We start from the raw sequence: 27,561 nt of genomic DNA on the forward strand, positions 1-27,561 counted from the left end.
ACTTCTAAAATGTTTTGCTTATTTGTTTACAAACCTGAAAATTTAAACCGATTTAACACTCTCTTGAAAACGTTATAGTTTACTAAACATCATAACCGAATGATTTATTTTATCATCATTGCCATATTCAGAGTCCAAGAGCATAGTTAGTTAGACTTTAGTTTAGAGTATGGCAGCTGGTGCTACATAAATGCTAATACAGTGTTATACCATTTGCTTTGTACAGCTTGTCCTTGATGCTGTGCACTGTGCAGGATATAATTATGCACTATACAATATGATGAACATATTTAATCTTATGTTAAATTTTTTCAGCTTAGATCAACAAACTGTTCCACCGGGATTGTTCCAAAAATATCCAAATCATGGATTGGTTAATGGGGTAAGTTGAAGCTCTGCTTTGTTTATGTAAATGCTATAGACAACAAAATGTTGGCATTGTTTCACCACATTTAGGCAAAGTTGAAACAGTGGAATTTTATGTCTTTTCAAAAGATAGCCAGTTTTAGTATGAATACAAACTGGACGAAATGATGGATTTTTGCTTTGATGCATGTGCAATTTGTATTGTAAATTTAAACTCAACAATGTGATAGTAGATTAGTAGTAAATGAAGACTCAAATCTATTGTATTAAAGGTAAGCGTAATACCAGATATATTTGCACATTTATATACTTGTTTAGTAGGCTATTCCTTTTTCTAAGTTTACTTACTGTAAATTTGTACTATAAGTAGTTCAGTTGTTCTGGTAAGTTCAGTTGTGGTGTCAAAAAGGTTCTATAACTAAAGCCAGCAAACGTTCAACCAATTACATTTTTGACTGGTTGACCTTCTTTGCAAACAGTGAGTTTGCACATTTCTTGTGTTAGATGTTTTGTATATCAACATTGTCAGTAGGTCAAGTGTTTTGCCATAGTATTGATTGATTGATTGAATCTTTATCCTCGGACTGGGAAAGCTTCTTGAAGAGCTTAATCCTGGCAGTTTCGCATACTTGTAGAGGCTTTGAATCACTGACGCAGGCCTGGTCACAGAGATAGACAGAGTGAAGTTTCCGATTGTTGAAGTCTTGTTGCGGGGGAATTATTTCATCCATTAGATGCCGCTGAATGGAGAGCAGTCCTTAATGTGCGTTGCTCAAGCGCACACCCCGAGAGTCGAACCAGCTCCGCTTAATCTTGAAGCTTCTTCGTTCCAGAAGTGGCGCGCTAACCAACTGAGCTATCGGGGTTGGCATAGTAGTTGGTATATCGGGGTTGGCATAGTAGAAGATTAAAGAGTAACACTGTGTGGTTGCAACAACTAATGGTGGTTATTTCTTGTGGTTTAAAAGCCACTTGCATCACTGTCGCAAAAATGCGGAGTAATTTTCAAACGTTGCTCTTATGAACATTCGTTTTGCACTGGATTGAGTTGTGAATATGGTGCAGGCAAATTGAATTTGCAATCAAGATTGACGACAGTATCAGCTATAAATTGAGTTGCTATAATGACATTAGGAATATATATCCCACTACATACGGTATTACGGTAAGCCTGCATAGTTTACATGCCATACTTTTTTTATGAAATTAGCAGTAGGCCGACTGTGTTTTGATAATTTTCATTCACAAACTCAGTACACGCCTTTTGTATACTCCCATCATCAGAGCATCTCAAATTAAATTTATTGAGAATAGTATGGTACACTTTGGTACAGTATTTATTGTCTTGTGTCCTTCGTGAGTTTTGTCACCATGGAATACTTGTTAAATGATGTTTTTATTTCTCAATTCTCATTATAGCAATGCAAATTGATAAACTAAAAGGCAACATTATGCTTTTGCAACTGGCACACTTCACAAGAACAAGCCTATACTATAATCGTGTTTCACAGCAATGAGCAAGTGAAGTAAAACAAAGGACTTAAAAGTGTTTTGTTTGCTTCTTATCCAATGGAGACCACTTCTTTGACCCAAGATCAATTAGGCTGCTGGCCTGAGAAACTTGGTGCTACACATGGGGGCAATGTCAGCATCGTATAAGTTTTCTTCCCTTATAACTGCTTGAATGAAAAGACATTAGCCTATCACTCACTTTTTCTATTCGTTTTTATGTTAGTTTGACTGAACAAAGTTTGACTTTGCCGTCAATTCAAAAACGATCAATTTCCTTGTATATTTTGTGAAAGTGAATTGTGCTAGTGTATTTTATTTCCTTACCTATGTTGTTGCGCAGTTAAGGGATGATTGCATCAATAAGAAACACAAATTGAAAAAAGTTTGCACATTTGCTTAGTTTAATGCATTGCAAAGCAATTTAATCTTATAGCTTGTTTATTTCCAGTGTCAATGGTTAGCCTCCTCTATTGTGCGCTCATTCTGATGCAGTTTTATGCAATTATCTTTCAGCGAATGATAACGTCAACTGCTTGTTGTCTGTTGAGATAAGTTTTCGAATCTTTCCAGACCTAGACCAGGCTCGTAACTGAATCATGAATCAACTTCATAGGTCTCGAAATTGTGTGACAAACTTGTGCTTGGAATATGGGTTCGTGCTTATGTTTATCGCAAGAGAATGTCTATTGGTATACAAACAAAGCACAAGATAATGATATTTATGAAATAAAGTTCAACATAATAATAAGCAATTTGTGGCTTCGTAAATTTCCATAGGCTGCTGATAAGTTTGTAGCAAAAGCTTTCTTTCCTCACGTCGCTTTAACGTTTTGCGATGTAAAACAAGCTGATGATTAAGCTTCTGCGTATCAGTGCACATCATTTTACTAGACAACGATTGGCCGTTGTTCTCTCCTGATTTGAAGCCTGGTAGTTCTATCCTTTTTCCATGTGGTGGCGCTAAAGAGCAGTGTACATCATTTTACTGGACGACAATTGGCCATTATTCTCTCCTGATTTAAAGCCTGTTCCATGTAGTGGGCGCTAAAAAGCAGCAAAACGTGAAAAAGATTTTGAATAAAATGGAATTTTCAAGCATCTTGTCTGCTCACAATTTGGCGTAGGAGCACTATTACCCGTAACTTTGTTGCAAAATTTAATGCAGAACAAGTTGAATTGTCATTTTAAATCACAACGAAGGCGTTACTTTTAATGTATAAAAATACTGCCCTGGCTAGTAACACGAAAGCGCGTACGGTGACTTTGCTTAAACAAGCTTTAATTAGAAACGAAAAACAACAGTTGCGCGTTTATGTTTATCATTTCATATGTTTGAACAAAGTAAATTTGGACCTATTTATGATTTGAAGAAATGCAGAGAGGTTTTCAAACGATACTTCATCACATAAATTAACCTCACTGAGTCCGTTGTTAGACTTCATACATGGTTGATTGGTTGTTCATACAAAAGTTTGGCGATATCACTTTGGATTTGTGTTCTACTGTATTTAACGATTCCTTGTATTCACTGCGGGATGTTTTTGCATGGCGATCATATTTTCACTTTTATTGAGTGCGTAATTTGCTAAGTGGTTTGGCGTCTACGTTTTAATATTTTATTTCTGCCTTAACAGTTCAGGTGCTTCAATTTAACAAGCCAAGAAACAGAGTTGTTATTTTCACGTTGTTTCAACCAATTGAACGTCGCTACACGTTAAATTTACAAAAATGACAGCTTTTGTTGGCTTGCTAGAGCAATAAGAAAGATCCACCTGCCCATTTTTTTTACAACTTTGTTGATAGTGATCATTGTATTTTCCAACGGAATTAGGACACATTCTCGTGTGGAAGATTCGCTTCAAATCGCTTTCTATTTATGGCATTATTATTTGTGATTACATAATGGTGCTCTTTAACAATGCCTCTCCACAACGATTTGAGGTTAGGTGACTATCGAAAACCCTGACGTCCAGTTGTATTTGTTATCCACATTCCACATATTCATCCAACTGACAAAAGCCCATGTTGGGTAGTTTGTTTTGAAAACCGCAATTGCCTTTTAGATTTACTGTCGGCAATTGTGTCTGACATTTCTCGATTTTTGATATTGTCGTAAATTTCTATTTACGTGTCAAAGAAATGTGTATCCTAGCGTGTTGTTGAAGGATCGACTAGTTGTTGACTTACGGCGTTTTTGTTTTTCAGTGTATCTCACTCTAACAAATCTAAACTTAAAGATTCGATGTCAGTTTGTAGAGCGGAAAGGTATTTTTGTGATGTGCTGGAGGTTTAAGAAATGTAGAATCGTCAAGAGTTTTTCTTGCGGTACCGTAGTTAACAAAAAAAATATCATTTATGCTATGTCGGAAGCCGCCGGTTGTAAGGTATCGCCTTTAAATCGTAATATGTTTCAGAAAAGTGAGCATTGGTTGGATGAAAATTTGGTTTAATTAATGTTGATTGCTTAGTGAAAGCACTCAAGAACCGCATGTCTCTGGCTCTGCAGTGACATGTGATCGTACCCACTACAGTCTTATCATCGAAGAAAAGTGGCTACTGTTGGCTCGTTCAAAATACAGTGTCATGCTAGAAGAAAAAAATGAACAATTCTATAGCCTCCTATTCTGTTGCCGGTGCGTAATATCTGGGAAATTAGCAATTTTTGTTTCATTATTCAACTAATAGTGTCTTTTTGCATGTTTATCGTTGCAATGGCATAGAATTTGATAAATGTGTTCCACTACTGTAGTCGTGAATGCTTGTTAATTGAAGTCAGTATCTGTAGTTTCACTTGGAATGCTTTGCATTTTGTTGTCTTAGGTTGCCTATTTTTGAAGCTTAAAGTTTAATAAATAATGGTAGGCCTGAAATTAAAAATAGGCAGGAAATATTTACGAAAGTGAGCATCCGTAGTCGCCAATAATAATCATTTTTAACTGCATTGATGACCTTATTAGTCGGTGGTGTTGTGAAGATACTGCCTTTAATAAAAAAAAAAGTTGCAAAAGTAAGAGCGGACTTGAATGCAAAATGAAGGTATTGAATAAGCTAGAAAATGCATTTTTCAAAACTTATCACGGAAAGCACTTGTCCAGGGATTGGATTGCATGGTTGAACTATTACGAACTATGTTGCATGGTACGCTGGAAAAACTCTGGTTTAACTTGGATCAACTCGATACACCTGAGTAATCATGTATTTCTGTGTATTGAATCGGTGCGCCTGAGACATAGCAATCTAAGAAGCTAAGGTTTGTGATGTTTTTCGTGTTGCTCTATTGCAACTGAAGTACCAAAATCTATTTCTATTTTTAGGATGAACCATTTTACTGGAAAACTTGTTTAATGTCAAAGCACATAAACGCGTCTTAATGGGTCGTTGTGTTGATCACACCCTAATGCTTTTTGGGTGACCAGTGTTTTTGCTTTGCCGTGATGTTATGCTTACCGTTTGATAGCTTTCATTGTTTGAAGATCGTTGTGGTCTGTTGACTCTGTGTGCTTATCAAAAAGCTTAAGCTGTGTTATTAGGTTGCAGGTTTGGTTAAGGTTGGGCCCAGCTCCAAAGAATACGAATGTCGAATAGAAATGGTAGAATTAAGCTATGCCTCGTTTCCCACATTTTAGCACATTGCCGCTATTCCTTTCGCTGTAGCGAGTTTGATAAACCACGCCAGTAAAACGGAAGCCCACGAAAGTTTTCGTCAATATTGATCCAGACCTTCTTGTAAGCACAAGAACATTTGATATTTTTTAAACGTAAAAAAAGCATGAATTTAAATGGTCAGTTTTTGACGTAATTCTTGATCATAAAACTCTTTCCTTCTAACAAATGTGATGTGAAACTGTTTTTCATTTATTTTGAAGAACTGTGTAACATTAGTCTGTTTCTGCGATGCATGGGGTAGGTATACGTTTCATAACTCGTGAAATATGTAGCACGTGGGGTCGTAGGTGTATCATAAGAGAATGTGACTATAAAAGTACGGCACCTGTTTTATCTTGGTGCTGCATTAAACTTTATCAAAAGCGTTTACCAGCACCTGTGATTGTCTTTCAAGGTGTATCTCACATTTATTTTAATGCTGGCGTGTCATGCTCATTACTTCGGGAGTCCTGGTGCAATATTTCAACATAATATTTTTGAAATAGGTTAATTACCGCATACAACAAATACAGTATTTCATGCACTACACACCAATTCTCCGTCTTGAGTTTATTCATTTGTCTCCAGTTGGTCGAAAGTTGAGAAAAGAAAGTTTTGATAGACGACAATTTATATCGATTTGTTGCTTTCAGTAATGCTGGTATTTGTGGATTTACGAAGTAGACTCTGTGTTAGAGGGTTGATTGGCACTTTGACGTCAGCAATTTGGTTTGAAAATTCCATTTCCTTCATAATTTATTAACGAGTTAGTTTTTCATCCAATTGTAAACTAAAAGTGCTAAAATCTAATTTCTTTGCTTTCTTATTCGATCTGATGTATTTACAAAGTTTTAATTGACTTGCCATACCCTTGTCTTAGTTATATTAAAATTGAATTCCGCAGTAATGTCTATACCATACGCTTTCATTATAGCAGCTGATTTGATGTGCTGTAAAGAAGAATTTGAATTTTACCTGCAAACTTTTCATTAGTTAAACACATCATTTATTGTTTGTGGCGTTGCCCAGATTAGATCAGTTTCTTACTGACTCCATTAGGACGCAGAACACCAATCTTGTATGCACGAAAATTATTGTTCATCTATAAGGGCTTTTGTTTATCTTACAGGTAAGTTTATAAGAATAATTTGATGGTAGCCGGAATTTTGACGCTTGCTCGAAACGGAATGGCCCGTTTCGGTGAGTCTGATTCGGTGAGTCCGGGGTTAGGTATTAGGAACTCACCGAATCGGACTCACCGAATAGTAGCAGACCCTGCTCGAAACGATATAAATTGTTTGTGATGTTGTGGTTTGTGTATTGCTGATTATTATAACTTGACTACGCGCTAAAATATCGTGTAGTAGTTGATAGTGTAGTTGTGCGATTATTCGGATTCATATGTACCGGTAATAATATTGTTTGCAAAAGCTTTAGCTAAAAAAGAGATTTTTTTTCAGAAGGCTAATATTCCAAAACTTAACCAGGCCAAATGAAACATGAACTAGAGAGTTTTCTTAAATGGCGCCGCAGTTGGGTCCAATTCTTAGGAAAACGATAGTTCCCTTTGTACCAGCTTTATTTTGTGACGCACGACATAGATAGAAGACTGTATTGATCTAAAACCATTAGCGATTTACTTTCCTTGTGGCTGTTGTTTGTTACATTTGCGTTTCTGTCGGCCTTGTCGAAATGCTGAGTTCGATTTCTTCCGCCTCATTCAGTCAATACAGCGCTGTCAACGCAAGCAGGTGCGTCATCAAACCTCATAAAAAACCATGGTTCAATACAACTGTCGAGCTTTCAAATCATGAAGATTCACTTTTTTGCTTCAAAGTTTCAGTATATCGATTTCCAGCTACTATTTGCTTTCACTGGACATCAAAAAGACATCATTTGCATTTCCACTGATCTTGACTCACTGTTTGCTCTACATAAAGTATGTGATGTCACTACTAATAATTACTGAAAGAAAAATACGAATTGATTGGAGACATTTCAGTTCATGTTTCCAAAAGAATGTTGTAATGCCATTGTGTTAAGGTGAAAAGGAGCTAGTCTTCATTTAGGAAATACCGGCATTTATTTAGCTTCTTACGTTCCACTGTACCTATGTGGGCTTATCTTTTTCTTCAGGTAGAACAGATACAATTTTTAGCGTGGTAATTTACAACTAAAAAGCGGAATTTTTGCGCCAAACCGTTCAACAATGGTTTGCCACTGATCACTATGACGTAACTGATTGTTATTATGGTTTGAAAGGACGTCATGCTGTTCGATACTGAAATCTTGTTTGAATCATTTGGCACAAAATTTTCTCGTAAACTGTATAGCTTTTTCTCTTTAATTTGTTGAAGTTTTCCTCTACTTTTCGTGTGGAAGTATTTTTTTGCTTTCTAGTGGTTTCATCTTGGTATTTGTTAAGACTTTGAATGGGCATTGGGCATGGAATGTTTTGAATATAAATGCTTAATTTTGAAGACCATATCTGCATAATATGTTGTGGACTTGTCACGTAAACTGTTATGAAGTAAATGACAAAATATTAAGATCGCACCAACATCGATTCTCGAAACTGATCAGCTTGGATATCGCGTGAAAACCATTCGACACGCTATTCCTCCAATCAACAAGTTGCATTTGAAAACGTCAATGTACGACATTCCATGCTTTGCTTCATGTTACAAACATCAGACTGTTTTGGTGTGGATCATTGCGTTATGTCGTCATCACAGGAAATTTAATACTGTCGCACCTTTTCTGTAGAGCAGTTCCGCTTTCCTGTACTGATCGGAAATTTAGGCCCAAAAAGATGAAAGGCGCTGTTTTTTCTACTGCAGGGGTGTTGGTTTGCAAATTTTATTTCTGGGTCGTATTAATCTTTTGTATATGGTTTGGTAAGGTGATTTACCTTTCTGTTTGTGAAGTACATGCGCAATTGCGCATATAAAGTCAGCAAACAACGGTCGCTATTGTGCTCTTGAGAGGAGAGCTTGTGAAGATGAGTCAGTTGCAGAATCGCTTTATCGTCAACGTCTAGTGATGAATGACCGCTGGCGAAGAACTTTGTTGAACTTGCTGTCAAGTGGACCAGTGACCCGTCTGTTTTCGTCTTCCCAATGACACACTACTTAAACGCTGACTCATTGGAACGCGTATTGCTGCTGGGTATTTTTTTGGGTAGTTAAGTTGGCATACTGACCAAAGCTCTAGTAGTGTAGGATGGACTACAAGAACATATTGCATTATTTATCTTATTTCCAACATCATCGTTCGTCGTGGTTACATATCTAAATCAATTCACTCCATTGACAATGACTTTCTTGTTGCCAGGAAACAATATGCTCCATCACGACTTTCTCGTCATTGTTACGTGATTTTAGACGTTCAAATGCGGTTGCCAGGTTATTTTAGATAACTGGATTGTCATTATTGCTTCTAATTGCAGAGATTTTTCGTTTTCTGTTGCACTACCCTGATAAACTTCAGTGAATAAAATCTGTTCTTTCGTATTGATTCTACCTATCAACAGAATCCGAACCGGAGTCGGTCGCTTCCATTCCAACATGCACAGGTGGGGTCTGGCTCCCTCATCGGCCTGCGAATGCGGCGCAGAGGAACAAACTGCTGACCATGTCGTTCTCAAATGCCCCATCTCCAAGGCACCAAATGGAACGCATGGTATAGCAACGCTGGACGAAGCTACACTCACCTGGCTCTCCACCACCTGCCCTGAAATTTGATTTGATCTAGTCTCAAACGAAAGAAGAAGAAGATTCTACCTATGCAGTCATTAATCAAAGCAAAAAAATCTATCATTTTTATCTGATGCTGTTTCGTATAAAACATTTACGTGATCAGTGTTTCTTGACAAGCTGGTTGTAAAGCAACCGTGGAAACGTTAAAAAGGAAATTTTCCTCTTCAAGGCTTTACGTTAGTCGACAGAAAATCTTCGAGTCTGAAACTTTGGAAAGGATAAAGTTTTTCCCTTGAGGTACTTGTAATCCACAATGGCTCCAATACCTGTTTGTGGTTGGTGGCTAAAGTTGAGAAAAGTTTAATTGCTTCACAGTTGAACCCAAAAGTTTCCCCAACACTGCGTTTTACTTCTTTAAATTCTTTACTCCAAAACAACCGAACTTGTCTCATGAGCAATGAGCATGGCTTGCGTTTTTTTACTTTTGTATGTCTTTTGGATAATATTCAAAGTGAATTGTTGCGTTCACATTTTTTCTTGATAAAGCCAAAATGTTTCCTGAAAAAAATCGACTTCCCTCTTTGTTTGATCCTCGACTGCATTGCAGTTTATTTTTGATCCCATCAATATCAACCTATTGATGGGTGCAGTTCCAGGGAGCTAAATTTTTCCTTTTTTGCATTGATTCGACGTCGGCGCTGTTTGCATTTAAGCCATTTATACGCGACTGGCAGCTGAGCGTCGTATATCCTTATACGACGAAAGCTAACTGCTGCAGAAATGACATTTGACTTGATTAGTTGAAGAAAAACGATCTGGCGACTGGCGGTAGCTTCAGTCACCGTATTTGCAGAATTACGCGAAGGCAGTCAGTTTTACTGTGGTCTGAGTGTTTCTTTTGTGTACTTCAGGTGGCTTCTGCAAATTATTTTGTTGTGAGAAAAACATTTGAAAAGACAAGTATGTAAGCTGACTCTTGGTCGTGCCGAATGATAATACGATACGAGGAGTCAAATTAATAAACATTTCCAAACAATGTAGCGCAAAAGGGACTCACCGCTCAACTAGTTTGTTAATTAGTCAAACCATGACCAAACTCACCTAACTGTCTTATATTACATTGGTTTATCTCATCAAAGAATTGGTTGCTGATAGACATTTAACACTGTCGTATTAAGTTTCACACACATTGTGAAGCGGAATGGATCTTAAATATACGTCAGAGGTTTGTGATGTAACTGTTAAACGTTTTTTTTCAGTCTTTCTTAAGTCGCAATTTAACGGTAATTTAACATGACAATAAATGATCAAGTATGCAGCACCTGAAAGTATTAAGTGATAAAAACATGTTTACCGTGGCAGCAATTGATTCCTACGAATATTTAAAAAATAGAATAAAAAATTATAAGTTCGGTGTTCGTATAACATAAAGCCATGCCACTGTAGTTATCTCAAGCTTTATGCATTCTTGCAATCCTAGGGATCTGCAATATACTTCCAGAAATGAATCACCAGTATCACTGAAGAAAAAGTGTAATGCTCAATGCCACTTTCGTTTTTGCACAATATAACATCGCGCACAATACGCAAATCACTATAGTAGTATACGCGTTAAGTCAACAGCGTATTTAAAACTTTCGTGTTGTTGAAGCATGTTTGTGCCAAGTCATCCAGTTTTTTCAAAATGTTTTTGGCAGTTAGTGGTCTTACGTCTGAAAAACTCCTCTGTTGCAATATTCTCCATCTTTTAGTTTGTAGATTCACATTAGCAGAAAGATAGATTACCGAATGAGGTGTTTGTGTACTTTGTCATAGTCGTTGCCTTTAAACTCACAATGCGTTGCCTATTTCCACCAGAAAAAAGAAAGTTATCATCGCCCGAGCGCTATAATGTAATCATGGTCAGCTTATCTGGTCAATAAACGCGTTGTCGCGTGGTGGTTGATGGACCGATGATGTTTGAAAAGAAAAAGGCAGTAACCACGCCGTTGAAAACCCTATGATGTGACTTCTTTGCCTTCATGAATCATTCACTTGAAGGTAGCTTGATGAGAAAGAACAAGAAATCTGTTAACTTTATGCTGTCACTGTGCTTACTTAGCACAAAGAATAGGTTTAGAAAGTGAAGTATGATGTGAATGTTGGTGCTCTGATATGTTTTTTTGTTTTGACTGTTTCATAAACTAATTTGTTGAGTTGAGGCAGGGCATATTTCAATATTTCATCAGCTTATATCTTGTACAACAGCACTGACAAGACAAAGGTAGAACAATAGGTTTTTATTCAACTGAATAAATACTTTTCCAAAACGTGTTAGTTTAATCTGAGTGAAATTTGATTAACATGACCATGTTCAGTCAGATTTTGCAAATACTTTCACCACAGAAGGATTACGAGAAAGCCAAGAAAACATCTTCAACTGCGTCAGAGCACAAGTTTGGAAAATCAAAAAAGTAATGAATTTTTGAAATTGCTTTAGTTTAATCTCAATACTGAATCCTTTTTCGAGATAGCTCGACATTATGACTAGCTTGTTTGTTTATAGTTAGGAAAGTAAGAATTTTCGTAGATTTCTATCCGGAAGTTGTGGGTCACTTGAAATCATCAGGTGGGACGATGCGTCCTATCGACTAAGACCGACTGGAAAGTAAAACTAGTCAGCTTCTCACCTCACCAGAGTGGATCGCGTTACAACGAATTATAGCCTACACAAAATACTTTGGCAAAAATGTGTAGTGTGTAACTTATTTGGTGTGAGAAATAGGTGTTGGGTAGTTATTGTGCATGCAGATTTAGCATGTCCATGTCATGAAAATTCAAAGTGGATTTTGAGTTTGTGCTGCTATGTATTGCATTGCTTTATGCATTGCCACAAAAATGAGTACGGGAAGTTGTTTTATTTGATTACAGAGCAATTTATTTCTGGTTAAAGGAGTAGTTGAGTGTTTGAATTAAACCCCTTGCTATTTATACCCGTAGTAGTCTCGTGATTTGACGTCATTCTGCCTCAGTTGTTTTGCTTCTAAATTTATCGCATGAAAGTCGTAAAATTGTGTTTTTGTAACGATGTGGTGTAACAAGTGCGATTTGTCCAATTCGCCGCTTCCATCATTCGATTACGCTTGCAAAGTGCTATGCAATACACTATTGTGTTTACTGTAAATTACTGCTATTGTAGCATAAAGTTGTTGATGACACGGTGTTCACTTTCAACATTTGCAACTATTCTGGTATCACATTTACACCATTTTGAGGGGAAAAGCGAACCATGGGCATCATAAGCCAATGTACACGATTTCCCGAGCAAGGAAATGTGGTATTTTTACATTAATTTAGCGTCTACAGACTTTGAATCAATGTAAAAAAGACAGATTTTGCCATCTGGGTCAACAATCTTGACTAATTTTGCGATGATTTTGTGTCTGTATTTGGGTGAAGACAGCGTAGGAGATCATTTGTTTACTGGTTATTGTGTGACGATGCTGACGGTGGCGACATCTGTATCTGTATATATGGAATTTCACGCCAAGTTTTAACGGAAACAAAGCAGACTGGACTCTGCTTGAGGTGTGTCGCAGGATGGTTCCTCGAAAACATGAATTCCCCTTTTCAACAAACATTGGATTTTTGACTGAATAAAATTGGAATTCTTTCTATGACATCACGATTTTGACTGTCAAGCCGCGTGACGCTACAATTGATTCATCGCGGTAAAGTTTGTTATTCCTTCGTTCATTTTAAAATAACTCGTTCAATTGTCTGTTTTGTATTTTACGGTATGCGTTTGTGTACATGCCGTAGCGAGTAGCGTAGAGGATTTTCTGCGCTGGCAGCACGTTATGATGGCTGGTTTTGTTTGTGCAGTATTTAAAGCATCATGTAATTTTATTAACATCACTAGAGTTCATGCTCTGAAATCTTCATGCACTGCACCTTTGGCCTACTGAAATATTATTATTTTTTAACCACGATTGAACCAGTTAGTCAAATCGTACGTTTTTGGAGAAGCGCTTGTGCCTAGACCTAGTGGTCAATTGTTGCGTCAACACTTTCCTGCAACTTTCCTGAAAATCAACTGTTTTTCTTCAGCGCTTAATCATTCGACAAACCTTGAACTGGTCAATCGTTTGGGTTGGTTGTGTGGAGATCCAACAGCGTGTTCTGCTTCACATCTGTTGTAAAAAGTTAACAACTTCCATAAAACGTCAACTTTACTGACCTTTGAGTTTTGTAATGATTTGCCACTAAGGTTACAGGTGATATTTAATTATTATTGTGAACAGACGTCTCAAGACTTTTACTTTTCTAAGATGCCCCGTTCTTGTGTGCGCAGTATATGAGCTAATTTGTTCCATAGTACAGGTAAATGTTCTATTTAATCGATTTTAATAACATCTACCATGTACACTGCGTGATGGCATTAAGGATGACTAAGAACTTGTAATCAACAACGATTATAACAGAAGTTGTAGCCTTCAGTCTTGGTCATCATGGAAAATGTGCCGATGATTTGTGTGTTTGATAAAGGCGAGAAAGCGTTCAAATCTATACCGTGGTGGAAGGCAAGCATGTGCAATGTGTGCTTGCTCTGTGCCAATGAGACGGCCTGAAACAGCAGCTGGTTGCCGCTTCATGCTTATCACTCTCGACTGGCCGAAAAACGATATTGATCTGTCAAGCATTATACGAAAGAACGTGAAACAAACTTTTAATATCCAATTGTATTTTGAGCATGAGAGATCAGAATGGAGTGGAGATTTTGATGCGGTTCCTTTTCAAATAATTCGTAGAATTGAATACATACATATAAAAACGATTACAATAAAGTTTCACTCGGCAATGCTGCCTTTCTGTGAAAGCAGATTGTGAATGTAACCCTTTAAGAAGAACAATCAATCGTTAATTAATTGAACCATCAACATGTCAAGCAAAAAGTATACTTCGAGTTGCTACCAACTTGAGCTTTCACGCTTTATTGCCTAAAAATGTTTGAATTGCGTCATATGCTCGCATGATACTGTTGTGAAAATGCATTTCCTGTCTGTCCTCGGATCACACCATAACCACGCCACGCATTCACAGCTGGTAAATACACAATCAATGGAGTATAAGTCACGTGATTGGCACGAAACAAACGTTGGTGTCTATGAAGTTTTTCATGGGGCCATTTCTTGACACTACTCCGGATGTTGCAAATTTTGCCCACTTACTTTTTTGTTGTATCTGATGTTCTTTCATAGGGTCACTGCAAAGATTATTCAACCACTTGCACATAACTTAGTTCAGTGTGTTGTAATTACCTGGCGCCCGTCTTACTGGTTTATTTCAGCACTATAATAAAAAAATAGAGGGTTGCTTTTTATTGTAGTAAGCTAACGTATTCAAGTGAAAGGTGACGTTGATATCTTGTGAGTTTTCTCACTAGTGTATGTCTATTTTTATACAGTGGTACGTCAGTGTGGCCATATCCCGGAAATTAACGCAAACAAGGCAATATATTAGCCAGACGTTTTTCATGGTTGCGCTGTAGTATCAGTCTTCTTGTGGTAGGTGTCAACGTTTGCCAAATAATTGCAGTATCACAGAGAGAATACCTGTTTTCCAAGGTTTTGCAATTGTAGACATATTGCCTGAAGTTTAGAGACGCTTTTTGTTGACAGCAGCATTTCATTATCTGCCTCCTGTTCATCAACGCCGGATAAAGCAAGTAAACGCATCTGTCACATTTGTAGTTTTTGTCACGATTGATAGATCAATTTAGCTTAGACGTGATGCCTGATGTGGTACGATATGACTGTCGCGCAGTAAGAGTTCAACAGCTGGCCAGTCTTACGTAGAGGAATCATCACAGGATTCAACCTTATTTCCATATGATCAGTAGGTTTGTTGGCTCACACAGTTGCGCAGCATCGACCTATTTATGGCATGATGGAACTTGCTTTTTAATGTATTCAGTTCAGCAAGTGGCATCCAGCGTGTTAACTTTTTAAGACCAGATAGCCTCAGATCAGTTTGGTTTGTATTGCCAGAGAACAAGGTTGAGAAGGAGCAATCTTCCTGGCGTCAGCACTACCTGTGCATATCCTTAGCTACAGTTAGTTTAGTTGTTTTCTTTCCACAAACGTAAGGATTCAACTGACTGACAAAAGCAGCGGTTAAGAACTATGTGGCATGGATTAGTGGTGCGATACTGATGAGCCCAGTTTGAGTTGATGAGTTACGCGAAAAAAAGAGCCCAGCCTCATGGGCGAAACACGTGTCTATCGCTGTCAATTCTCGCTGCACTCGACTGCCGAGAAACAGAGAACAAGGTCATATTAAAATGCATGGCACTTAAATTTGTGAATGTTTCTGCAACGCTCTAATAACAGTTTTATGGCGTTGCTTTATGCGTTTGCGGTCAGTTTAGTTGCCACTTGATGAAACTTTCGTGAATTAAAACAAAATTTAACAATACGACAGCAAATGCCGAGTGTAAAATTAAGTTTGTTATAAAACTGCGATACAGACTAGCATGATAATACATGCATAGTTAAATACGTGGCTTATAGTTGAAGCTTAAAGATAGATTTGACGCATTTTTGTTGGTGTTTTAGTGAGAAAACTACCCCTCGAGTCAGGCGATCTGGCACGTAACTATGTTTGCTTCTGATGATACAATTCACTTCTTTGACTTCGTAATCTTCCAGGTTTAGGAATAAACTTTAAAGTATGGTGCTTTTTGTGTGAGTTCATATCTCAAAACTAGATGCTGGAATGGACATGATTAGTTATATTATCAGGTATACAGCAACCGATCTGTTAGTGGCCTGCATTTCTAAGCCTTAGTGTTTGTAACATTCCCCGGCATTCACAGAATTTATATTATACATTGTGTCTCACTGTTTGCTGTCATTCTTTTCAATTTGTTGCACTTCGTGATGCTGGGGTGAAACGAGTTATTGGTTACATAAGTTTTGTTCATGGTGAAATCATCGGATGTTACTATTTTAACACTGTTGATCTCCCACTCAACGTATTTTGAGACAGATTAACAGCAGGACGTAGTGACTGGTAACAGCATGTTCGTTCACTAAATACGCACCTTCATTAGGAATACTTGTCTTCATATAAAAATTACTGTAGGCTACCCATTTCAAGCGGTGCGGAGTACATTTCTGGCAGTATGTACTTTTTCAAAATTACTGTATACTATCTAAAAATATCCTTTTGCAAAGTCCGCATTGGGTAGTGTGTTAAGTGTTGGTGAAGCAATAATGCTTCATTTTTCTTATACTTTTGCTACCTTCAAATTGTACTTCTAGAATATTAATGAATGATTGAAATCATTGGTACCGTGTTGTGTTAACTTAATTAGCAACTGTAATATTCCTTGTGTTACTTTTGTGATCGGTGTCCTAGCGCTTATATTGTCATGATTTTTGTGTTGTGGTCTGTTCACGGTGAGAAGTGTCCATCTCTTACCGTTTCTATTTTATCGTACTTGACAGTATGTAGGCTTCAGCAACGTTTTTGTAGTGACGTAAATGTGACTCAGTTATGTGTGACTATGTCTACGGACCGGTCTGTTGTTTCATGACGCGCGACACATCACTAATTGGGATTTTGTGTCGTTTTAAGCTTGCACTACCTATTACAATTTCCCGCCTGTGATAGTGTCATCTCACAAAAAAGTGATAAAAAAAAGAAGAATGTTTATATTGATAACGTGAATTTCGGTTTTTTAAGTTTCATAAATCTATTGCAGGATTGTTTGTATTTTTGTCTGAATTTCTACTTGCTTCTCAAATAACAATTTTAGTCGCTTGTCAAGTCATTTGCGTTGATTTGATATCTTGTTGTAAGAACAGGCTGCATCCGACAAGAACACGCTATGCGGCTAGACTGCATGTGCATGGTATGTCGTAGCGCTTCACAAACTGGGGGTCACGTAACAAACTTCAGGGGACGCAGAGAGTATTTCAATTTTACACAAAGCAGACATTTGTTTCAAAACACAGTGTTAAAACTGATATAACCGTTCGAAACATTATTCTGAACTGAGCTGTAGATTCTACGTAAATAGGCCTAGCTTTAGGTGTGGGACTTCGTTAATTGACAGCGGATAAACGTTTTCTCATTCGTATCCCGGCTGGATGCGTAACTTTTTTTTGTCTCTTTGGTTTCTGACGTCATATAACTCTGTCTCTGCGAAGAAGAGGCTAGTTACTGAAAACAAAATATAACTTTTAGAACTGCATGCTAGTAGATCGATATTGAAAAAGTAAAATAATCGAATCAATTGATAGCTGATTAAAAAAATCGAACCATAACCCATAACTGTAATTTCGACGATTTTTTTCACAGAAGTGGGGCTATTTTGGAAGAACTGTGTTGGTGTGTGTAGCCTACTGAGGGAGCTGCTACAATAACAGGACATAGGCTACAGTTGGGTTGCATGCAAAAGTACTATGTGTATACGACTGATACACATAGTGCTTTTACACACTGTAGGCTGTGATTCATTGATAGACCCAAAGAGCTAAAAACATCTTATCTAGATGTTGTGAAGTTATTAAATTTTTTAGGAGTCGCACACTCAATACAAGTTCATATGGTGCAATGGAATCAGAGTTCAGAGTTTAAAATTCTTTTACTGTATGTATTGCAAAGTATGGTGGCTCACAAAACCAAAGCTTAAAGGCTATTAACGTTGAAAAGTGAATCGTGAGTTTTTCAACTTAACAAAAATCAAACTTGGTCCATCACCTTTGCATCACATCTGACATTCATTTAAAATATTCTTATCTGCTGATAAGTTTTTGGCTAACAATGATATGGAATCAAACGTTATGAGGCCTCTGGTTATCGACCATTTGTAGAATCTGCTGAAATAGTTTCAAAAGTTGTTTTTTTCAAAAAGGCCTAGCAAAGTTGTTTGATCCAAAAAACTAAAACAATTTGCAGTACTAAAACCAAGTATCAAGGAAGAACTGAAAAAAGCTTCATACTTTTTGGCTTAACTTTAGAAGGGGGGAATATCCATAAATACTCAGCAGCAACCGCACTCTTTCTTTACGTATCTGTGAGAGACAGCGTTTTCAACGTTACTGGCAATCAAAACAAACTACCGTTTCAGCCTAAACAACATTGAAACTGACTTAAGCCCAGCACTAAGAAACGTTGAACCGCGGCTTTGTAGCAGAAAACAGTCGCCAAAATTCACCAAAAAACTCCTTAACAGTCGCCCCATCAACCGAATTAAATGTGTTTGCTTTTTTGTTTTGTTTTCAGTAGGCTGCGTCACCTGCGTGTAAAGTGGCAGGCTTCAAGTTCCGGTGTATTGTTTTTATTTTTCATTCGAATTAAGCCTTTTAATAGATGTCGCAAATGTATATTTTGCATTGTTAATCATTTTAACCGTAAATGGTTGCGGAAAATAAGTTCGGGAAGCCCTGGTATATCGCACAATAACAACGACGCCAATACATCGGCACCTTTGGAGTGCTGATCTGTGATTGTTTTAGTATGACATTTGCAGACCATCTAAGTCAAGATTTCAACGGTCAACGTACATCAAATGGGCTGTTTTGGTCAGCGTGTAAATAATATTCCAAACGACCAAACGTTGTTGTCTGCATGCAATAAAACGCTATAGAAATTGTGGCATCCACAGTCAAAAACAACACGATGTGACACAAGATTGTTTTAAGCTTTTGTATTAAACCAAAGGTAGAAATGACAGGTTAACTTTTGCTCACGTTGGGGCCAGCTATCAATGTAACTATGAATGGATATTTTCATATCTGCATGTAATGAATCTTGGTAACCGGGTCTGCACCAGTTGTAAGTCCATGGTTAAGCTTTCAATATTTATTTTATTGTCTGAAATTAAATACGTGTGTTCACAATCAATCCAAAATCGATTGAAATAGTCTGCAAGTGCAATAATAAGGGACCCGACAAATCTTCTAATTTGCCATCTGAATGACGTATGCAGCGCTGCGTCAGGGACAATAAAACTGTCAGTAACAACCGACAGTGTTTATTTGAAAGTCAAACATTAGGTAGCCCAGTGTTGTTGTATCCTGGCAACGGGGATTTCACTTTGTCTTTCTTTGCTTGCTTAGTATTTTACCATCGATTCTATTGATTTTCCCCATGACAAAGCGTTTGACATCACATACGTCTGTTACCACAGTTTGTTATACACAGACATGTCTTAAAATTAAATGACATACACATTAAAACAGTGGAGTGTATGAAAATCAACATCCTGTTTTGGAAGCTGCAACAATTGTTAAAACTTCTTCAAAATTGCCTAATTTAAAGGCTTTAAAGAGACCATTGAGAGAGCTATGGTAGACTCAATATAAAAGTACACTAAAAAGTTTTGATTTTGCTTCTAGACTTTTAATTCCATTTTCAAGGCCGACATGCATTATTATGTGAGATATTTCGTAATGAGCAAATTTGCTTTTTATGACATCCAATAGCAGTAAAGGTTGTTCTTGGATGGAATAGAGTGTGCAACTGTGCACTTTTTGATGGCAATGACCGTTTTTATATATCACCAGAACCCAATGTACAAACTTTTTAATGATCTAAAATATGCTACTGGAGTGCGATTTTCTTGTGTGTAAGAGAGACATCTATCAGAGAAGTGAATTTAAGGTATTCTTAATTTTGTTTTATTTCAGAAAAGGGAAGAAAAACGACAAGAAGCCCGTGGTTGAGGAAAAAAAGCCATATTTAGAGCCCGAATTTTGTCAACACCGAGCGGCTGGTCTTGATCTTGCCAAGATTACTCGAAAGCCGGCTTATATCGAAAGCAAGGAGTGGGTAGCCACACACAGTAAGTTTTGTTGTGATTTAAATTCTTAAAAATATGCATTCAGTTGTTTTCGATGTTTAGTGGTGATTTGACTCAACTTCTGTAATGTGATCAATGCAATCAGATGTAGAAATTGCAGCAGCTGCTCAGCCAGTAAAGTAGTATGTTTTCACATTGATTCAACGTTTTTGTAGACATTTGTGGACCTTAAGCAATGTAAAAATAGGCCTATCTTGCTGTACGGATAGCACAGTAAAAATCTGGAAAACAGTCAAACAAACTTTATCTTGGTTTGAACAAAGACGTTTAGTGTAACAACAGTGCTTCTTAAAATCATACTAATAAACCTTTTGTCATTGAATTGGAAAACTCATGTTAAAAATTTATAAAAAAAATATACGTTTTTATTGCTTCGAAGTCTTGTAATAAGTAGACGTCGATGTATGGTCTAGTTTTAGATGCATGCTGAAGTTTAACAACGCTTTTGTGGAAGTTTCGACGCCCTTTATGCAAACAGTGTGTATTTAGACAGTGTGCTGTGTGAGCAAGTGCTGTGGTCATGTTTGTTATCTTCCATGCAAATTCGATTTTAAATAGGACATTGTGCCCCATAGCTACCTTCTTAAAAGATTTTCGTTTCCCCTCGCGCCTGAGAGAAGCACGTAGCACGTTAAGGATTAATTATTTGCTTCTCACAAACGCAAATTTTATTCAATAAAAATTGCGTCGAAACGAAAAGGAAATTCTTAAAGGGATACTAAAGGAAAAACCTGACTTGGCGATTTTCCACGTTCTTTGTGTTTAACTTGCTACCATAAAACGATTTTCAATAAAATTTTGCCCCATTGCGGTCTGATCAGCATTCCGCGCGTACTTTTGTCAGAGCTTTCAAAACCAGAATGGGCCTGAGCAGCGAAGCGTGCGACTGTACAGTCTACGTCACAAAAGACGAGCAATCAGCTGATCACGCAACAGTTGTTACTGCCAGCGATTTAACTGTAGGCTATGTATGTATGTACATCAAAATATCAGATTTCAACATCAAAACATCAAACAATTTGCTCAAAACCTCAGATCTGATGTTAAAACATCAGATGTGGTAACGTGGCTTTTGTTATTGTTGTCTTTTGTGACGTATTCTCGAGCAGTGTTTGCACTTTTTGGTCATTTTGAAAAAAAAATGAAAATAAATGAAACATTGGACTTTGGGCCTTGCCAGCGCCATAGAAAACAATTTTTTTTCGGTAATTTTTTTTTGAAATGTATTCTTGAATGTTCAGTTTGCGCATTTTAATGCTTAATTCCCGTTTGAAAATTTCATTTAGTATATATGCCTTTAAGTAGCCTAAATCCAAAACGAAATGAAACGAAATCCTTTTTTTTTTACTTTTTAAAATAGTTTTTTTTTAGTACACTCCTGAGGCTGTGTGATTGGGTTTTATATTCGCACAAGATAGCGCAAGGTCATGTACTGTACTGTGAATTGTATGGGTGTTCAGACTCTCTTGTGTTTTGATTTCCTTTCATACACAGCACGCAACGAAATCGTTTGAAATTTGAAAGAAAATAAAAGCAAGGCATACAGGTCGAACCGGTGCAAACTCTTTTTGTTTAATTTCATGAGTACAAAATAGTTTTGTTTTGAACTGATTCTGTTCTATAGCACTATGCCATAATTTTAAAACCATGCGAGATATTTATAAAGTATTTTCCATTTGTTGATCGACAAAGTTTGAATGACACAGCCATGATGAAAAAAAAAATCGTATTTAGAAGCTAATTTTAAGTCTTTTTGTGAAACCGAACTTTCCAAACGCCAACGTGTCACCCCTGCTAGGAAACGTCCACGAACGTTGAAACAGTTCTAAAAATATCGGCCTTTGCCATTTACGTTATGCAGTAAAACTAAATTAATACGAATCGTAAAAATTTCATTTTGTGTACTTTAAACAGTGAGGCCAAGATGTTTTACAGAGTCTATTGGAAAGCACCTGAAAACATTTCATACCAGTATACCTTGTCTTATGCAAACAAGGTTGCAGTCTCACAGTTTGTAAAGTGCACGTTGTTTATCTTTTGTAAAGTTAGTGTTGTAAATTAACGTCCAGTGTACTCGCGTCAATTAGGTTATAGAGTTTATAACACTTCTTCTATCGCCATGGATGACGGTGATTCATCTGCGGTCCTTAATTCTAAACAAAAACTTTCTAGCTGCGAGGTTTCAGCACACGTAGCAAAAACAAAAGCTTCACATCTAACGTGTCCAGCATCCTCTATTGGCGCGTGGCATTAAGTAGAAAGTTGTTTTTCTTCTGTTTTTAAAGACCTACAAATTAGAAGTGCATACGACATGTTCCGTGAACATGACTATAGTTTTAGTATGGCTGTCATTCTAATAGCGAAATGACCACAAACTATCATTTTCCCCGTTCTTGGCCTTGAGACATTTCCAAGAGTAAAAAGGTTCTGAAAGTGAGTGTGTCGTGTGGTGGTCATTTTGTTGCGATGGCTGTTGGTACATTTCACCTCATAATTGCTGCGAACTCTATTGGGTGCTACTTACTGCGTAGCGATGTTTATAACGTTGTCACAAAGTTTTTTTTACTGCGTTTGCTGAGGAGTTAGCAAACGTAGTACAGTGCTGCGTGTTGAAATTTTTCCCGAATCGACATGCAACGCGGTGTTAACTGCACTTTTTTACGATTATGAAATAAATTGTGTATATAAACGATCTGCTTGGATCTGTCTAGCGCAAGACATTACATAAGTTACCAATGCGTTGAAGAAGTTTTGCTAATTTATTATTGGATTAGCAGACCAACCAGCAATATGGCTTCCAGTTGTTAGTCATAGTGCAATTTTAATCGGCTTACCACAACCGGTTTTCCTAAAACTTTTCTTTCAAACATGTGACTTTAGAATGTTAAATTTTTAGACGATATTATAGGAAAACTCCGCCTACTGGATTACAATGAGCCACAAAAATCCGTCGCAACAATAGCACAAAACTCTATTCACTGTAAAATAGCCTTCGCTTTGCATCGCTGGATAGGTGCAAGTTACACTGCACGGTGGTTAAAGGTCCATTCCATAGCCGGTTTCGTATCGATTTTGATTAAAATGTAGTTATCCCAACTTTATTTTGTATAGTGTACATGGGTTTGTGACAAAACATTTTAAACTGCTGCGTTATGTTTCAGCAATATCTCTGTTCCACAACGTCAATCAACTGTACGGAAGCGTATCGGAATTTTGCACTGCCGAATCTTGCCCCCTCATGCAGGGACCTTGCCAAACGTACGTTCAGTGGATTACCTATTTGAAGGTTTTCTCGTTTGTATTGAAAGATTAGGATATTAAAGACTGGACAGGACTTGATTACTAATCTCCAACAGAGAAACTTGACTCTTTATTGCCTCCAACTCTCGACGAGAAAAAGGAACGATGATCATGATGTCCGTTTTGAAAAATAGTCTTTTTACATTTGCAGTAACGTACCGGTAGTTTTTTTAAACAGTGATTCATCAAATGATGACTAACCTTTTTAATTATTTTCCAGGCAATATACCTGGGTGGAAGAAAGAGGAAAAAAATTGAAATGCACTGCACCGCAATATATCGATTATGTGATGACATTTTGTCAAAAGTGTGTCAGCAATCAAGAATTGTTTCCAACCAAATATGGTAAGACTGAACAAATATGAAACGTGTCTTGTTTGATGTTAATGCTTTTCTACAACACTGTACGGGTCTTTGCTTTCCTACGGGTCTTTGCCATTTTTTAATATCATTGTTTTCAATTTCAGCACAAAATTTTTCGGACAACTTTTTGAATGACATCAAGAAAATGCTACGCTTTCTTTTCCACGTGCTATCACACATGTACTACGCTCATTCCAGTCGCATTCGACAGTTGGACCTCCATGTTTATCTCAACATTGTATTTAAACACTTCACTTATCTGGTTCGTGAATTTAACCTTTTGGAACGAAGAGACACAGCCAGTTTGGACGATTTAGTTGACATGATGGGCTTGTACAGTCCCAGTGCAAACTCGGAAAGTACCACGGCTTCCGACAGCGGTTCCGCTCCGCTGGTTCTATCAAACACTCAAAAGTCGTCAACTCCACCGACGCATAACTTTCAACAACCACAGCATGGTCACGTGACGCGCGGGAATGGAGCCGCCCCAGCCAGTATACCGTCCTTCCAAAGGTGGCCGACGTCCACTTGATTCGGTGTTTTAGAACAAATTTGTGGCCGATGCGTCCTTTCAACTGCCGCCATCTGAAACTGAAAGTAAATGCCCGCAAGGCGAATAGGCGATTTTCCTCTTGAAGCAAGAGTACTGTGGAATTGTCACAGGTGCTGTTGGCCCGTCCAGCACACAGCTGTTTCATCTGAATGAAATATGCGGTGCTTTTCAACTTTATCGCGAGTCATACCTTCATCTTAATTTATTTTAATGTCATTGGCGTTTAACTCGGTGCGTAGCAAGCAACACCGCTACAGTGTGCTCTGCTGGTAGTTCAGCAATGACGACACTTTGGGTGAAAGTCAAGTGACAGACTGAGTGACATTTGTTTTAGGTTGATTTTTTTTTCTGTAGCAATGTATCCTTCAAAGAACAGCGTCTCGATTTCTCATAAAGGAGAAGGTAATTTGCTTCATGACAGATGCAGTAGCTGACGACAACTTTCTTATTCTCTACTTTTATAGTGTTATTTTTCCATTGCTGAAGAGATGCAAGGTGTTCCTTTCATGTAGATTCGGAGGGAAAGCGTGGCTTTGGACAATGGGAAAGTTTATGAGATGTTTCTGTTCTTGACAACAATTTACTCTTACATAATGAATATACACGAGCATTGAAATGTTGAACGTTTATGCTGTTATAAATCTGTAACACCGGTGCAGGTAAAGTGAATAACTAAACAATTAAACTTGTTCAACAAATTCGTTAAAATCAATATTGAAAGATTTTGTTGGCTTTTGCTTGATGCCCTTGTTTATCAAATGTCGGACTAATGGTTACCTCTAACTAATAGCGCCTACTGATGTATTATAGGTCTTTCAAGGCTACATTTCTTAGTTAAACTTTATGAATATTGGTGTTTTTCATTTTCAATGACAACAGTGCAGCTTACCCAGCACGGCTTGAGCCGATTGATGACCACTGGATATTTTAACTAGAAAATGTCTCACGCCAATTTGTCGGCTGAGGCTTTGATGTGTATTTACTCGGTTTTACTTTCGCATCGAGTTCATTTAGTTACAAGTTGTTTATTCAAGGTAGAAAAGAAGGTTTGTCGATTTTTCGAAAGTTGTGATTAAACGTATGTTATATTTTCTGCTATTTCCTTTTAGGCTGGTAGCAGACGACTCAAAATATGTTACTTTTTTTTTAACAATGCTTCGTGTCCTTGCAAGCTGTCACCCTTCTCAAGTGACTGATATCTTTAAATCAACCATGCATGACGGTTTTTGATAGAAAAAAAGACAAGCTGCAGTAAGGACATCTATGCACAAGTTTGAGTTTGGTATAGGAAACACATACCTCGGGAGAGCTTAGTTGATTTTTTCTGTATATAAAAGGTATGCAATTTCTGCCTAATTGACGTATGCCTTGGTGGAATGTGTCACATCACTGCTTATGCGCATGCCATGAAGCAACGATTCGACAAGGCATCCTTCAAGCATGAATTTGAAAATTCTTAAGTCGTAATAGTGAAAATAATAATTTCTATATTTCTGAGCGCAAACGTTTGTTTAAAATTTTTCGCAAAGTCGGAGCGTAAGTGCAACAGCTGAGTTTTCAAAGTTTTTTTCACCATTCAAATTGATATTTTGTCATAGTTACTGTTCCAACAATGAAGCTAATGTTTGTGAATTCACTTAATTTTCTCACTAAATATATATCGCACGGGTCTGGTCTCCTTTGTGGGCATTTCTTGTACTGAACCTCAATTTTCTGTGTTGATGGTTTACTTCATATTTATTCACATGGAATTTTTATGTTGGCATATTTCGTAGTTTAACACATCCGGTCTGCAAATGTCTTATTTTTATTGAATCTACGTCTGCAGACGTAGAGCAGGCTATTATGCCATTGACATTGGCCCAAACACCTTCTGAAAAATATATGATGAAACTTATCTTTGCGAAAACTTTTATAGTTTGAATAATGAAAAATAGCAAATTTGCATTAAAATAGAGCTTTTAGCTACGGCTAAACCCACTCAAAGAACTTCTATCTGGTAATAGCGAAAAATATGGCTTATCTCCCGGTATTTGTTCTAAGTTGGTTGAACAAAGTGTTAGCATTGACATAATTGGAACCTTTTTTCTATAGCAGACATATTACGTTTATGCCTACCAATAGCTAGATTGTCTTGCCTTAGCATGTTATAAAGTGCTTCCTTATTTTAGCCACTCGCCTGCATTTCGTGATGATTTTATTTATTCAACTGTTGTTTTTGCGATGAATGTAAACAATGAATAGCGTAAAGTACCCTCCGTTTTAGTCCCTTTTAAAGATTATTTCGAATTAGACATTCACTTATGACGGTAAATTACAACCATTATTTTATTGCTATCAATATTTCTGCTTCGATTGTTAAATGTCGTTGAACCATATCGATATGACATAATAAAACACTGTTTTAAAAACAAGTTTAATGCAATTATACAACTCTGCAACCAGTCAAAACTAATCAAAGCTCTTTTGACAAATGCAGCCTATTGCGGAAGTAGGCTTACGACTTAGTGAATAGTGTGAGCTATGATACAGAAGGTCTACTTCGCTGTCATACTGGGTATAACTGCCTTAGCTGTTGTCTACTCTTCAGCAGAGTACTGTGCACCTGTCTGGTGTCGCAGTGCTCACTACCATAAACAGCGCCCTACGCACAGTGACCGGATGCCTGGGTCACACACCCAGGGTTTTTTTTAAGGTTTGGTTTGGGTGACCGCTAAGTAGTTTTAAGAGACCGCAAGTGTTTCATTTAAATACCAAAAAATAGCCATATTTGCTTAAGACATAGCGAGAAACAACCATTACTTTTCTACTGTAGTTGCAAGTCCAAATTTTGGGAAACCGCTGGAGAAATTTGGGGGACCGTTTCGGTCCCCCAAAACACCTTAAAAAAAACACTGCACACACCATTGGACAATCTCCCCCATTCTCGGATTGAACAGGTGTCTGGAAAAGGTTATCTAAATTTAACCGCGATTGATGTTCACTTCTGGAATGCCTAGAAGATCCCTTAGAGCAGTGGTTCTCAACCGGGGTGCCGCGGCACCCTAGGGTGCCGTTTACGTTTAGCAAGGGTGCCGCGAGCTATTGCATATTACAGTACAATTCTTATTACATCCAAATTAATTGGAACGGAATCTTATGACTTAGCATTGTGACGTGACGTAATCGGTTGCCTTTGTCTTACACGTGCTCAGTTGCCTTTGTCTTACTTACACGTTTGTCCTACATTTCGCAATCGTATTCAGTAACGAGGTGCAGTCGATCGAGATAGT

The 27,561-nt window shown here is 37.5% G+C and overlaps 1 protein-coding gene across 3 annotated transcripts; it reads left to right on the forward strand.

Moving 5' to 3' along the window:
- Nucleotides 1-343: 343 nt before the first annotated feature.
- LOC145779464 (MOB kinase activator 2-like) lies at nucleotides 344-26,722 on the forward strand. 3 transcript variants are annotated; one of them, XM_082591061.1, is made up of 5 exons: nucleotides 344-382; nucleotides 19,901-20,055; nucleotides 23,235-23,331; nucleotides 23,594-23,718; nucleotides 23,841-26,722. In XM_082591061.1, exons 1-5 carry the CDS (start codon nucleotides 366-368, stop codon nucleotides 24,266-24,268), a joined length of 822 nt encoding a protein of 273 aa, XP_082447187.1. In that variant the 5' UTR covers nucleotides 344-365; the 3' UTR covers nucleotides 24,269-26,722. The 3 variants fall into 3 exon arrangements, with proteins under 3 accessions (XP_082447187.1, XP_082447185.1, XP_082447186.1); XM_082591059.1 differs by lacking the exon at nucleotides 344-382 and adding an exon at nucleotides 11,475-11,674; XM_082591060.1 differs by lacking the exon at nucleotides 344-382 and adding an exon at nucleotides 15,919-16,003.
- The last annotated feature ends 839 nt before the right edge of the window (nucleotides 26,723-27,561 follow it).

The sequence above is a fragment of the Aplidium turbinatum genome, chromosome 11 (genome assembly GCF_918807975.1).
Source record: "Aplidium turbinatum chromosome 11, kaAplTurb1.1, whole genome shotgun sequence".
Classification (NCBI taxonomy): Eukaryota; Metazoa; Chordata; class Ascidiacea; order Aplousobranchia; family Polyclinidae; genus Aplidium; species Aplidium turbinatum.

Excerpts from the sequence above, each read along its gene's own strand:
- LOC145779464 (XM_082591059.1), top strand. The coding sequence starts at position 11,565 with ATGACCATGTTCAGTCAGATTTTGCAAATACTTTCACCACAGAAGGAT. Across the intron at positions 20,056-23,234 it reads GGAGTGGGTAGCCACACACA|CAATATCTCTGTTCCACAAC; the intron begins GTAAGTTTTGTT and ends GTTATGTTTCAG. Across the intron at positions 23,332-23,593 it reads ATGCAGGGACCTTGCCAAAC|GCAATATACCTGGGTGGAAG; the intron begins GTACGTTCAGTG and ends ATTATTTTCCAG.